Source organism: Argopecten irradians, chromosome 11 (genome assembly GCF_041381155.1).
Source record: "Argopecten irradians isolate NY chromosome 11, Ai_NY, whole genome shotgun sequence".
NCBI lineage: Eukaryota > Metazoa > Mollusca > Bivalvia > Pectinida > Pectinidae > Argopecten > Argopecten irradians.
Genome location: NC_091144.1, coordinates 31,697,871 through 31,713,351, shown reverse-complemented (window position 1 = coordinate 31,713,351; position 15,481 = coordinate 31,697,871). Strand labels below are relative to the sequence as shown.

Below are 15,481 nucleotides of genomic sequence, written 5' to 3'. Positions count from 1 at the left end.
AAATGCAAAATGGATTCATGAACTTTAAATCGGCTTCAAATCATGTAAGGAAACTCTCAGCTTTAGAAGCGCTATGTTTACCTAAAAAAACGTGTTTAATACAGGAGTTTTGAGATCGTAAAATGACGTGGGTAAAGTACAATTTACCGTCGATTAGTCCCACCATCCGGTGATTATGACTTCATCATTTGACGTGAGTTTCTTGATGTCATAATCACCGGACGGTGGGACTAATCGACGGTAAATTGTACTTTACCAACGTCGTTTTGGGATCTCGAAACTCCCGTATTGTACACTATAGTCTTTAATAGGTGAACAGATGATGATTTGTACTATAATGAGGTGTTTCTTTGTTGACAGGGATGGGTTCCAAAACGAGAACTCAGTGAAGAGAACATACCGTACCCTGAGAAAGTGTTTATCCTCGGCCAGGTAGTGAAATGTCGAGTGATGAACTGGGACGAGCAGGCTAATAGACTTACTCTATCCTTCAAGGTCAGGCCACAAACAATGCATTTTCAAAATAGAATATATCTTATTTATTGCTGTATAGTCAGTTATTTATGCCGGTCAAAACTTTCGCAATTTTAGCGAAATATGATGACATGAAAATTTAGCTGTTTTAAATGTCCTTGACACGGCTGTCAAGGGTATACATGATTCATCTATTTCTCAATATTTCGCGGATCAAATTTTTGCTGCATTAATCATGTAACATGTTTCTACAGGGTACACAGATTAAACTGACACCATTTGGTAAGAACAAGGTGGTGGATGTCCCAGAAGGTTTTGAGATAGGAATGGTAAGTTATGGAGATTTAAGTCTTAATTGTTAGTTACTTAGTGTTTTCATTGATTCACTTGTTCATTGAAATCAGGAGAATCGACCAAAAAAATGCATCAAAAATCTTAAAAATAATTTGAAGACTAATATTATGATTTTGCAAAATTTCTTTTTTTTTCTAAATTGACCATTTTACCGATAAAACAGATTGTAACAGAAAATAATTGATTTCAGCCGTTTTTGCGTGTGCAAATACTTGTCAAGGCAATTCAACATACAGTTCCTGTAGAAAGAATAAAAAGTACTTAACTTCCACATTTCCACCTCCATTTTCATCTCTAGGGAGTAATTCCTCTTGTTGTTTTAATAGTTGGTGGATGGGAAGGTACAGACAGTGAAGAAGACTGGTATCAATGTTACCCTAGAGCCGACCGGTGTGGAAGCTTTCCTGCCCCGTAACCACCTGTCCGACAGTCTGGACTGCTGTGACCAGCTGATGGCACACTACAGGGAAGGGACCGCCCTAGAGGGCCTCATGTACCTCAGCAAAGATAGTGTTCTCGTATCCTTGTCTGGGTCCTGTGTAGTTAAAAGACTATGCATGGTTTGCCCTTTTTGGCCCCCAAATCCCTCAAAATTTCAAACCTGAAATTTGATAAGATTTAATTTTTTAATTTCAAATATGGAGTACATCCTGATATAAATTGATATGGTAGTTTTGTATCATTGCAGCTGGCGTTGCTATGGTAACCATCCTAAATATCCATATTTTTTTTTTCTAAAAGTGTATCTTAGTGCCTACACAATTATTTTCCATAAATATTAACTTTGTGCTCTAATAGATTCTTCTAGACAAAAACTATCAAGAAATAGGCCAAGTGACGAAATTTTTAGATCGGTTTTAATTAATATGTATTTCGGATGGTCAGCATGGCAACTAGATCTGCCAAATTGTATCTTTTCATCTGTATTGGGGTAGTTGTATTCCTTATCTAGTCTACAGACAGTCACTCATCGTAAGTCCATGTGTGACAACACAGACCAGGTCGTATCTGAGTTTGACAAGTTACAAGTAAGTAATTCTCATATTAATATCACTATACACAATTTTCATATTTCTTCAAAATGACTGAAATTTTATAAATGAATTGTCAAAAATATTTCTAAACCCTGTTGTTTGAATATTTTTATATAAGAACTTCCCCTTCTGGATTAACTATGCTAAGGATTTAAATTTTATTTGCTCAATGTACTTGAATTCTTTTTTTCCCCAAGTTGTGATAGATAATAATATTGAATTATGTGTCTAACACAAATTGTGATGACAACAGTTGTGTCAGTAAAAAATACTATCCTGACCAATACATCATGTGACAGGTATTACATGTGTGGATGAAACTCAGCACTATCCATTATGATCTTGCCACATCGTTCAGGGATGTGAAAATGTAATGGTTCTTGATTTGGTTGATCAGCAGCAAACTAATTTTAAAAATGTACCATGTGATACCTGATAACGTTTGTGCAGGAGTAATATGTGGTATCTCCAGTGGTGATGGGGTATAACTCTTTGTAATCTTCCCGCTGACATGACTTAAGTGCGGGATATCGTCTTTTAGCGTCATTTCATCACCAATAGAGACAATAGTTCTGCACAAACGCTATCAGGTATCACATGGTATATGTATTAGTCCCATTGGTAGATCACTCCGTCTAGTGCATGTTCAGAGGGTTCGGATTCAAATCCGTTCTTTTCCTATCTTATTACAAAATCAGAGACAGACATACAGTTGTATTGATTTGTGTTACAGCCTGGCATGATGGTCCCCGGCACGATTACACGAATGATGGATTATGGGATATTTGTGGAGTTCCCTGGTGGAATGACGGCTTTGGTTCCAAATAAGGTAAACAACACTCACAGTCACTGTACATGCGGATATTTTCTGTAAAGATTTGTATTTGTTAATATATCCATGGATATATGTGCAGAGATTTTAATGTAAGCAATATCAACGAAAATTCATATAAAATTTTTGACTTTTACAGTATCATAACTGTGAATTGTTAAATATGTATCTTTATATAACCAGATTCATGATCTGTGGTTTCTGTAGAGATATTTGACTTATTGTTCAAGACTTGTTAAAGAAAATGATTATTAGGTATTTCTTGACAATGTTAAATGAGTTATTATTTTTCAAAATTATCATCTTGTCTGAATGCACCTTCAATAATTTCTCTGAAAAGGATAACAATTTTTGCTATTATAATAATTCTGCATAATAGAGCATTTCAATGTCTTCAAAAAGTTTGATTTACCAGTATAGATATAGCTTTTTGCATAAGACTTAAGAATTCATTGTGTATTATTTTCAGTATGCCACCGACACATTAGTGCGTAATACATCAGCCCTGTTTGCCGTTGGTCAGGCTGTGTGTGCCAAAATCCTTCAGGTAGACAAGGAGAAGTCTCGTCTCTTAGCCTCTCTCAGGATGAATGACTGTTACCATGGTGATACAGATATCGGAATTAATCTCCTGAAGGATATGATGAAGGAGATGGATATGGTCTTAAAATTATCAAAAGAAGCTAATGGTATCTATGAAATGATAATGTTTAATCTGAAAGTATACTGGCATGTTATTTGATAGACTTTTATACAACGTATTGTACAGTGGAACTCGGTGTGGATAGAAATTGTGATTATCACATTAGATGAAATAAAATGTATGACTAAAAAATGCATCACTTAACAGTATAATATGTAAAAATAAACTTGAAGAAAATGAAGAAAATGTTGAATTATCATATGGTAGCTCTATTTCCTTAATAGTTGTTGGTTGATTTTCTTTATGTTTGCCAGTCATAGAACTTTCAATATTGTAGATTGAATATATTCCTTTATAGGTAACAGTTACAACTCTGATTTACGATGGATTTTGAATTGAAAAATATTTTGTTGACAGGAAAGAAAAAATTGTGGAAACACCATGTTGGGGAGGTGTGTTCTGGCAAGGTCACAGAGGTCACAGAAATAGGGCTGCTGTGTGTGTTAGACAGTGGATGTAAGGCCGTCATCACCAACCATAACATAGATCAAGGTAAGGTCAAAGGTCAAGGTAAAATATAGGTCAAGGTCACAGAGATCAGAAACCGGTCTGCTGTGTGTTAGACAGTGGATGTAAGGCCGTCATCACCAACCATAACATAGATCAAGGTAAGGTCAAAGGTCAAGGTAAAATATAGGTCAAGGTCACAGAGATCAGAAATCGGTCTGCTGTGTGTTAGACAGTGGATGTAAGGCTGTCATCACCAACCAAAACATAGATCAAGGTAAGGTCAAGGTACAATGTAAAATATAGGTCAAGGTCACAGAAATAGGCCTTCTGTGTGTGTTAGACAGTGGATGTAAGGCTATCATCATCAATCATAACATAGATCAAGGAAAGATCAAGGTTCGAGGTTAAATACAGGGCTTGAATTTCAGGCTGTTTTACTTGCTTTTTGCAAGTAGATATACCAGAATAGCAAGTGGAAAAAATATGCACTTGCTTATTTTAGCAAGTGGTTTTTATCAGGGACAACTGTAAAAATGGCATAATGATTGTGAAAAATTGTTTAAATGGAAAATATGGGGACCCAGTTCTTACAATAATGTTGTTGATATACATTATGTACTTATACACCTCACATCATCATGCAAAGATAAAGGATTTTATATATAACATAACTGTAATTTGAATACGGATATTAAATTGTAAGTAAAAATATATATTTTAGCAAGTAAAAATTTAGGGCACTTGCTATTTTTAGCAAGTTACAAAAAATGTAAAATTCAAGCCCTGAAATATAGGTCAAGGTCACAGACGTAGGCCTGATGTCTGTGTTAAACAGTGGATGTAAGGCAGTCATCACCAACTATAACATAGATCAAGGTAAGGTCAAAGGCCAAGGTAAAATATAGGTCAAGGTCACAAAAATAGGGCTGCTGTGTGTGTTAGACAGGGGATGTAAGGCGGTTATCACCAACCATAAAATAGATCAAGGTAAGGTCAAGGTACAAGGTAAAATATAGATCAAGGTCACAGAAATAGGGCTTGATGTTTGTATTAGATAGTGGTAGTAAGGCTACCAGCATTAACCACAATATAGATTAAAGTGTGGCAAAGGTCAAGCTTTAATATGTCAAGGTCACAGTGGTCACTGAAATATATCTGGTATATATCATCATGAACCTTAAGTATTATAAGTCAAATTATAGTTCAAAGGTCAAGGTAAGTCATGACATCAAAATAGAGAGGTAGCAGAAGTATGAGTGTTGTATGTGTAAGAAAGTGGCCGTAATGCTGACATGACAAATTGGTCAATGTAATTTTGATGATAAAATTGCTTAAAGGAGACCTTTTATTAGTTATCATTGGAATTGATAAATTATGGTATACAATGACAGTGGTGTACATTATATATTTTCAATTTTGTTAGAGATGACCTTGTTATACTGATACAGGTACAGATATAGATAAAGGAGATGAGGTGAGGGGCCTGGTCACATATGTAGACTTAGAGGAGCAGTGTGTGGAACTTTGTATACTGTGGAAAGTTGTCAGAGGATTCAACAAGGACGTGACACCCGCTGACAAGGTGAGACCTTTTCACTAGAACTTTATACCTGAAATTGAGTAAGCTATTCTAACACTAGTAGGTAATAATAACTACTTATGGATGTTTTGTTTAAGATACGGAATATAGACTTAATTGTTTTACATCAATTGTGAAGTTAAATACAACTTACCAGTATACAAATCACTATAGATGGACCAGGCCCCAATTTCTCGAAACAAAAGTTGAGACTCAAGTCAAAACTTAAGTTTTTCTCCTTATGTAACTTATATGAAAATTTATGACTTAAGTCCCTTTTTGACTTAAGTCTGTTTCAAGAAATCGGGGCCAGATGAAGGCAGGCAATGAAATGGGCCTAATTGTGGGAGGAACTGAAGTGTCCAGAAATACCCCACATGGTTTTGCATAACACAAATGTACTTGGAGTTGAGCCAAGCTGACTATGTGAAAGTCGAATAGCTTATCTACTACACCACCCAACGACTGTAATTGTTACTTTTCTTTTCTCCTCTGACAGGTCACAATTGACCAGAAACTCAACTGCAGAATTGTGTTGGTGAAGAAGAATTTTGCATTAGGTGCTCTCAAAGGACCAGGGGCAGGGATTTTAGCTTACATTCCTGTCAAAAGGGTAAAATTCTTCTTTATTATTCTCCCAGCATGACAAAAAGGTAAAAAGCAGGATATTGACCATAGCCTGTGTCAGTTATCATGATTTTATACATTGGAGCTTTTATCAGGAACTTCTGATAAAATCATAATCATTTTTTTAGGTAATCAATTATGGCTTTGGTCAAAAGATCAGAGGTCAATAAAGTCTGGTTTAAACATTCAAAGGTGTATGCCAAGGTGGCACTTTAATACCCATTCACATTACAACAAAATAAGGGATTGACAAATTAAATGTTCTTGTTTAAATAACCAATAAATGTTAAATGTTAGAAATGGTATGGTAGATGATAGCATTTAATCTAATAAGACATTAACTGTGCCCCATTACAATAATTTGAGATAAATGTTATTAAATAGAAAATGCCTCTCTGTGTGATTCCTGTGAATATATATTGTTTGTATTATAGCACCTGAACGATGTACTGGAGGTATACCAGTTTTACCCAGGACAGGTCCATCCTGTTATAGTTAAAAAGTAAGTACAATATGTCAGTTTTACCCAGGACAGGTCCATCCTGTTATAGTTAAAAAGTAAGTACAATATATCAGTTTTACCCAGGGCAGGTCCATCCTGTTATAGTTAAAAAGTAAGTACAATGTACCAGTTTTACCCAGGGCAGGTCCATCCTGTTATAGTTAAAAAGTAAGTACAATGTACCAGTTTTACCCAGGGCAGGTCCATCCTGTTATAGTTAAAAAGTAAGTACAAAATATCAGTTTTACCCAGGACAGGTCCATCCTGTTATAGTTAAAAAGTAAGTACAATATACCAGTTTTACCCAGGGCAGGTCCATCCTGTTATAGTTAAAAAGTAAGTACAATGTACCAGTTTTACCCAGGGCAGGTCCATCCTGTTATAGTTAAAAAGTAAGTACAATGTATCAGTTTTACCCAGGGCAGGTCCATCCTGTTATAGTTAAAAAGTAAGTACAAAATATCAGTTTTACCCAGGACAGGTCCATCCTGTTATAGTTAAAAAGTAAGTACAATGTACCAGTTTTACCCTGGGCAGGTCCATCCTGTTATATTTAAAAAGTAAGTACAATGTATCAGTTTTACCCAAGGCAGGTCCATCCTGTTATAGTTAAAAAGTAAGTACAATATATCAGTTTTACCGAGGGCAGGTCCATCCTGTTAAAGTTAAAAAGTAAGTACAATATATCAGTTTTACCGAGGGCAGGTCCATCCTGTTATAGTTAAAAAGTAAGTACAATGTACCAGTTTTACCCAGGGCAGGTCCATCCTGTTATAGTTAAAAAGTAAGTACAATGTATCAGTTTTACCCAGGGCAGGTCCATCCTGTTATAGTTAAAAAGTAAGTACAATGTATCAGTTTTACCCAGGGCAGGTCCATCCTGTTTTAGTTAAAAAGTAAGTACAATATATCAGTTTTTCCCAGGACAGGTCCATCCTGTTTTAGTTAAAAAGTAAGTACACTGTATCAGTTTTACCCAGGGCAGGTCCATCCTGTTATAGTTAAAAAGTAAGTACAATGTATCAGTTTTAATGTACACATCTAAATCAATGATTAACAGCAATGATAAGTCTGATTTTATTTGATTTTCATACCTTAAAATTGACTCTTCTAATTTATTTTGATTTTAATTGATACATGAACACATTTTTCTTATCTCTGTAGGGTAGAGAAGTCACATGTCCTGTGTTCACTTGAGCTACACGAGAAGAGGAAGTTAGAGATACAGGGAGTAGATAGTGAGATGTTGAGGAACGTAAAAACTCCTCATGATTACAAGGCCGGCGATATCATCACTGCCAGGTAGGTCAAAGAAAATACCATCAAATTCCCCAATCGCCATCATGATGGTAACCAAATAAAGGCCTCTGATTGGTTAGAAGTCTTACTTTATCTCCATCCAATGAAAGTGGATGATCATTGATTTTCCAGGATGCCGAATACAATGAAAGCATTATTTGTTTATAAAATTCTGTTTTCATGGTCAGTATTTTAAAATTTTAAAATTTACATAAATTATGAACTAGTAATCAACAGAATTACTTCAAAAATAGACGATGGGTTTGGGAGTATTAGATAGCTATTGATTTATAGTTTTAGTTCCTACTTTCTCAAAATCGCTATGCAATGTCATTGTTTACATTGTTACGTTACATTTTTGTGCCATTAAATTAACTTAATTATTTCCTTGGACAATTTGCTTTCAAGCACAAACAAACTATGAGAATTGTTATATATGGAATTTTTAGGACATCTGACCAAAAGGTCAGGATGACCTATAGTCATCATGTTCCATCTGTCATCGTCCACTGTGCATACATTTTTTCATTCAAATGACTTCTCAATAGCTTGAAGGATACAGATAATGGGCCTTTTGCACGATGGGATGAAGGGCTACCAATTTTGTTTAATTGAATTACCATGACCTTCAATCAATGTCACAGGTCAAAAGAACTAAAATGTTTAGATGTCTTCTTGTTAATAACTAAAAGCCCTAGGGACCTGATATTGGGCCTGTGACCTGCTTGGAGGAAGGGATTCCAAATGTACTCCATTGAATGACATTGGCCAAGATTCAAGATCACAGGAGTCAAATAGGCTTAAATATTTAAACAAATACTTGTGAATAAGTAGGAGGGCTAACAACCTGATATTGGGTCTGTAGCATTCTGCAAAGTTTGTTATGGGAATGACCTGAACTTCATCCAAGGTCACAGGGGTCAAATAGGCTACAATTTTAAAACAACATGTTTTTTGTTAAATTGATAGTCACATGACCGTTAAGGCCCATCTTGTTCATGTTCTTGTTGGAATGTTGTACAAAAGTTCAGTTTGGACTAAAAGTACATATATGTACAGCTTAAATTTCCGAAGACTCCATAACGAGGGTTAGAATTAATTTGTATGTAAATGTTGCATGATTGTATTTGAGAGTAAAGACATTGTACCTGATGTTGTCTGGTTGTATTTCAGAATAAAGGCAGTATTCCCGATGCAGATAAACATTGTTGTGGGAAACACGTATGGTCGAGTTCACATCTCAGAAATCACAGACACTATTGATAATGTAAGTATAATGTACTTGGTATGTAAAGAGGTGGAATTGGACTGGACTAGGTCGAACATCGGGGCGTGGTAGCTCATATGGCTAGTGTTTGAAGGTCCCAGGTTTAAATCCTTGTATGACCGCTACATTTTCCTCCTCAAAAATCTGACTATACCATCTGAAAAAACAGGTCAATATATGCAAAAATAAAGCTTAAAATTCTTCAAAGGGGGTTATTAAGTAAGACTTTCTTGAGGTTAAAAGTTAAAACATGTGAAATAAGCCCCTTGGGAATTTCGAAAAGTTCAATTCCTTCAAAAAAGGATGTACATTTTACATCAGGGTCAATAATTGTGACTAATCTAACTCTATATATACTGTCTGTGCATATTAAGGAGTTATCTGCTCTTTTGGGTAGGTGTTGATTGTGACATCATGTGTTTGCCAGCATACATTTTTTCATTCATGCATGAGAGAGCGCATGGGCTCTATTCCATCCTGAACACACACCTTCTGGCATAACTCTGTCAGATTTAAAAATCATGTAAAGTGACATAAATGGATTAATTTGGATCAGGGTGAGATGCCACTAACTGACCTTCAGGAAGGAGAAGATATCAAGGTCAAGGTCATTGGATTCAGAGAAGGAAAAACATACAGGTAATTGTTTGTAGATTAATTAATCAAGGTCAAGGTTGATTGATTCAAGGAAAGTAAATAAAATATAGCCAACTTTTGTTACATTCATCAAGATCATGTTCATAATTAAAAGTAAGAAAAAATACAAATAACTGACTGTAATTGAATCAATCAAGGTCAAGATCAGCAAATTTAGTGTAGGGAAAACGGACAGGCTGTTAAATTGTTGAAGGTCGGGGTCAATTGATTTACAGAGGGATAAACTTACAGTTAAATGACAAATTTAAATTAAAATCCACACAGGACAGCTATTATATGCTACTCAGACTAAATTATTTGTATTCGGTTGGTTCAGTTTTATGTTCTTTTTTTACAACCGATCATGGATTAAAGCTAATTCTATGTTTATGTGTATATACAGTTACCTGCCCATTAGCCACCCAAACCGTAAATATGCCTTATTGGAGTGCTCCATCAAACCAAGGTCAGTACTGAAGGAATTATAATGATTCCACTTTAATTCATGTGCGATTAATTTTTTAGGTCACCTGAGACGAAGTCTTAAGTAATCTGTTCTAATCGCCCTTTTATCCGTTGTCGTGTGTTGTGTGTCTGTAAACAATTTACATTTTCAACTTCTTCTCAAAAACCGCTAAAGCAATTACAAAGAAATTTTGCACTAACCTTCTAAGGCATAAGGCCAATCAAAACTGTGAAATATATGACCCCCACCCACCAGGGGGCTGCGGGAGGGGTCAAAATGGGGAAAATTGGCTAAAATTTCAAAAAATCTTCTTCTCCACTCACAGATGTGGTAGAATCAAATACTCTTCATAGATAGAAAGGTCTCGAGGCTCTTTACAAAAATTGTGAATTATATGACCCTGGGGTCTCAGGTTTCCCCCTGGGGAGGGGGTTAAGTTTACTATAGTTTATATAGGGAAAACACATTTTTGAGCATTATTTGGTCATTTGTAATAGGAAATTAGTCAAATGTTGTCAGAATTATCCCTATGAGATGGCCATTGAATCCTATTAACAAATTTTCCATGACTGACCCCCAGGGACCTTCCGGGTGTGGCCAAAAGGGGTCAAATAGGCTAAAACTTCAAAAATCTTCTTCTGAAATTCTGGAACTGGTAGAATCAAATACTCTTCATAGATGGAAAGGTCTTAAGGTCCTTTACAAAAATTGTGAATTATATGACCCTGGGGTCTCATGTTTCCCCCTGGTTTTTTGCTAATTTTATTCTCAAGGTTTGCGCAAATTATCTGTGCAAATTGATATCTTCCACAATTATAATAAGAGTTACCGACATGTATATCCCTTAAATTTTAGATCCACAAAACTTTATAACCATAAATATCTTTCAAATGGAAATTTTGAAATTTAGTAGCTCAGAAAGAAAGTTTTTTTTTCAGTAAATAGCATTTACAACTTTCAAAAGAATATATATACATTTCTTAAGAAGAATGCATATTGTTTGGTTTCTCTGATAAAGCACAATCATCTTCATTCTTTAGTATTTGAAATCATATGACGTACTTTGATACTTATAAAAAATATCTGAAATGTGATTCTAATTGAACTACAGTAAACTGAAGAAAGAGGGTCTAGATTCCGTGGATGAAACAGAACTTACATACAACATAGGAGATCGTGTACACGCCTTCGTTCAAAATGTAAGTACTTGTTGAATTAGGGAACTGACTTGCTTCTAGAAATAATAATTTTGATTGATAGATGGCAACTTTTGATATTATTAGAGATATGTTTGATATTGTAAAAATAGTTGCTGTAGTAGACATCTCTGCTTGATCACTTCAGTGTATGCATTTTTACTTATAGCAAACTGATTATTGGTTTTTATTCAGAATAATCATTGTTTCACAAAGAAATGTACAATCTGTAACTCATGTTCTTGTTTTAACTTGCTGACATGATTCACTTTTTAAAGCTATGTTTTATCATAACGGATGATTTAATGAAAATTGAAGCACCTTCAAAAGGACTCAGAGATCAAGTGCAGTGTAATTCATTTACTACTGAATCAATTTATATTTTGGCTATTAGTCTAAGTTAAAATGGTATGATAGTTTTAAACATTTGAAGACATGTAATTTGTCCCCGAGTTTAAAATATTTTTAAGAAGAAATATTTGTTTTTACAATACAAACTTTGTATTAGTGATTGAATGTTTACTCATTATTTATGTGTTTTATTGTTTCAGTTCCACAAAGGTATTCTTCATGTTAGTGTGAGCACAACAGTCCAAGGTCAGGTCAGCCTAGCAAACCTGTCGGACGACCTCACGGTAAGTAAATAAAAGGTCTAAAACCTCAATGTTAGTGTGAGCACAACAGTCCAAGGTCAGGTCAGCCTAGCAAACCTGTCGGACGACCTCACAGTAAGTAAATACAAAGTCTAAAACCTCAATGTTAGTGTGAGCACAACAGTCCAAGGTCAGGTCAGCCTAGCAAACCTGTCGGACGACCTCACTGTAAGTAAATACAAGGTCTAAAACCTCAATGTTAGTGTGAGCACAACAGTCCAAGGTCAGGTCAGCCTATCAAACCTGTCAGACGACCTCACGGTAAGTAAATAAAAGTCTAAAACAGTCCAAGGTCAAGTCAGCCTAGCAAACCTGTCGAACGACCTCACCGTAAGTAAATACAAAGTCTAAAACTTGAATGTAGGGAATAATCATAAAGTCTAAAGATTTGAAGTAAAGTAGTGAGTAATTATAAAGTATGCTTTGATATGTAAATTTTTTTTATTAATCATAAATGACTTTGTCAAAAATATAACAAAGTCTAGGAATTCTGGATCTAGCAAAAAGTTTCATTCAGTGATAAAATCCAGCAAAAAAAATTTAAATCATAGAAGTTTGACTAATTTAAGATTGAATGCTTTGCAATCTAATTAAAATTAGACTTGTAATTCCACCCCACTGCGATACTCTACGTTATGCTCCAATACAAGATTAAACGATGCCTCGTTCGAGTTCACCTCAGCATGACCTCTGGCCTAGAATCGGAACATCTCGTGACGTACTATTATCCATTTACACTTCCGAATGAATCAACCACACCGAAGATTCGGTAGGCGACACGCTGATTGGCTAACCATAGGGGTCATGCTGAGATGACCCCGAACGGGGCATCGTTAGATCTTGTATTGGAGCGTAATGTAGAGTATCGTAGTGGAGTGGAATTAGAAGTCTAATTTTAATTAGATTGCCTGCTTTGCAATCTGACTAAAATACAGATTCTTATTATCACTACGTTGGATAAGAGGATCTAAGAACATCCCATTAGGCGTCAGTTCAAGATGACCTTTCAAAATGGCCAATGAAATTGGCACTGTCAGAATCTTGACTGGGGACGAAATGGTTTGAAAAAGCTGTCCAAATTATTTCCGTGTATGTAGTCATCTCGCCCGAAGTGCACAACAAAGCTAATTGCATATGTATACTGGGGCGAAAAGACGATTTCAATTTATGTTGTAAGGTGTAGAAACTGCATTTGCTCTGAAGAACACGTGGTATAAAGGTCATATGGACGTGACCCCTTATGGGCTATTGTCAGATCTTCTATTGAACGGAGTGATTATAAGGATCTGTGTTTTAATCAGATTGAATGCTTTGTTAACAGTGATGAAATTTAAAATTGGGGATGCTATTTTTGGGGCTTATTGCTATGATCATGAAAATTTGATTCACAAAATTTTAACATTTAAATCTAACAAAACTCTTCTTTTTAAGTTAAAATTGTGACAAATTTTACCTGTGTAATTATAACTGGTTAAAAAGAATTGAAGCGGGGTAAAAAAATCATATCAACATGCAAATCTGTGATATTTTATCTTTATTTATCTGTATTTTAGAATTATTGTATGAAGGAACTAATATTAAGATGTTCCATCACAGCTAAATATTGCCCAATCCGTTACCTTTGTAAGGCAGAACCTTCTATACAAACCCTCTCTGTATAATGACCACATACCTGAATTGATTGGTCTATATAGACAATTTTGACTATACAGATGAAGCGTTTTCTACAGGTACTAGAGGACCCGGAGACACACTTTGTTCGAGGCCAGGCATACACTGCCACTGTGATAGGGGCAGACAACTGTAAAAAGTTGGACCTTTCCTTCACAGGTAATGTGTACGATGATTAAGATGAAAATATAAATATTGGATTCATTTGTGGAAAATATATACAAATGTAGCTTGTTGGTTGTTTATAGTCAAGATTTATGTTACAGCGAGCACAGAATTGGTATAAACTCTAATCTCTGCCTATGGCAGGGATCCATCTTGGTACTACTTAATTACTAGTCCCAACACTAAATAGATGTTCACTCAAACCAAGAAATTTATTGTGGCTTGTATTCATCAGGGTTACATGTTATTAAATATATACATGCCCAATTTAACATCATGACAGAAACTTTTCTCTGAGAAGAAGCTGAATTCATGACAGTTAAAAAACTTCATATATTCAAGTTTAAAATGTGTGATTTTATTTGAAAACATCTATTTAGAATGCCATTGATAACTAGTCATTTGCCTGTATTATAGTTATCTCTAAATAGGAACTGGTGACTGAGTGGTTCAAGTGTTCCAACTTAATACCACTTGCCGTTTAACTTTGGGTTGTGAGTTTGAAACCACCATGGGGCAATTTCTAGGTACTGACTGTAGGTCGATGATTTTCCCAGGGTACTCTGACTTTCATATACCTCCTAAACCTGACACATTCTTTAATATGACTCTAGCTGTTCATAGAATGTAACACAAAATAAACCTAACCCTAATTCTGAGGCTTTATATTTTAAAATAAAATTGCCTTTGTATCGGTGACATGACCTCAGAAAGATTATCTGACATATTTTGTGTTAATGTATACACTGCAATGAATATCATTTGAGAGACAATATGTTCCATTAATAAAGATGTTTGTTTTACTTCACAGACCAAGGCGTGATAGATGTAGGGAAAAAAGTACGAGCATGTGTGCTGACTACCACATTTGGCCTTGAACTTCAGCTTTCCATGTCCATGGGATACAAAGGTGTTGCTTCCTGTACGGATTTATCTGATACCTTCACAGATAACCCGCTCCGCAGTTACAAACGTGGCCAGATTGTGGAATGTTGTATCCTGTCTGTGGACAAACAGGCTAAGATGTGTGCAGTGTCACTACGACAGTCAAGACTCAAGTAAGTCAAACTCGGGCTTAGTTGGTTTCTATTGCAATAGGGTCATAAATTACGGTCAGACAGGTTCAAACTGGGGTCTTCGGAACACTAGCCAGATACTCTATTGATTGACCTGACGGGTCCCTGTTGAACGACCCTGGTGATCTTGGAATGTTGCACAATTATGAAATTTTTGAAGAAAAGAAAAAAGTTTTTATGTCTGATTTCTTCTGGAGAGCATTTATTTACTACACATATTCCCTGTTTGACAGCTTACTCAAACATTCTATCTGCACTATTTTAGCTAGATACTGTATTTAGTAGCCTTATGTAAGAAATGCTCATACATAAATTGAAATTGATTTAATTTGCCATTATTTGAAAATTCCATGCAGCTATAAAAAACATATTGTTACTATTACACGACTGTACTAAATTTATTTCACTGTATATGGACGACAACATTGATCAACATACGAAAAATAGAGAACACTTAGTCTACTTCATAAACTTTAACTACATGTATATAATATAAC

General features: G+C 35.3%; 1 protein-coding gene across 3 annotated transcripts in view; it reads left to right on the top strand.

Moving 5' to 3' along the window:
• Window positions 1-15,481, top strand: part of LOC138335313 (protein RRP5 homolog) — a 34,888-nt gene that overhangs the window by 11,344 nt on the left and 8,063 nt on the right. For all 3 annotated transcript variants that reach the window (XM_069284341.1, XM_069284338.1, XM_069284339.1), the window contains 18 exons: window positions 361-495; window positions 729-803; window positions 1,155-1,346; window positions 1,788-1,856; window positions 2,596-2,691; window positions 3,164-3,383; window positions 3,755-3,889; window positions 5,296-5,429; window positions 5,926-6,039; window positions 6,488-6,555; window positions 7,720-7,857; window positions 9,028-9,121; window positions 9,678-9,760; window positions 10,161-10,223; window positions 11,335-11,422; window positions 11,971-12,054; window positions 13,803-13,902; window positions 14,720-14,966. In XM_069284341.1, the coding sequence (XP_069140442.1) occupies window positions 361-495; window positions 729-803; window positions 1,155-1,346; window positions 1,788-1,856; window positions 2,596-2,691; window positions 3,164-3,383; window positions 3,755-3,889; window positions 5,296-5,429; window positions 5,926-6,039; window positions 6,488-6,555; window positions 7,720-7,857; window positions 9,028-9,121; window positions 9,678-9,760; window positions 10,161-10,223; window positions 11,335-11,422; window positions 11,971-12,054; window positions 13,803-13,902; window positions 14,720-14,966 (2,135 nt within the window). The remainder of the gene's footprint in view (window positions 1-360; window positions 496-728; window positions 804-1,154; window positions 1,347-1,787; window positions 1,857-2,595; window positions 2,692-3,163; window positions 3,384-3,754; window positions 3,890-5,295; window positions 5,430-5,925; window positions 6,040-6,487; window positions 6,556-7,719; window positions 7,858-9,027; window positions 9,122-9,677; window positions 9,761-10,160; window positions 10,224-11,334; window positions 11,423-11,970; window positions 12,055-13,802; window positions 13,903-14,719; window positions 14,967-15,481) is intronic.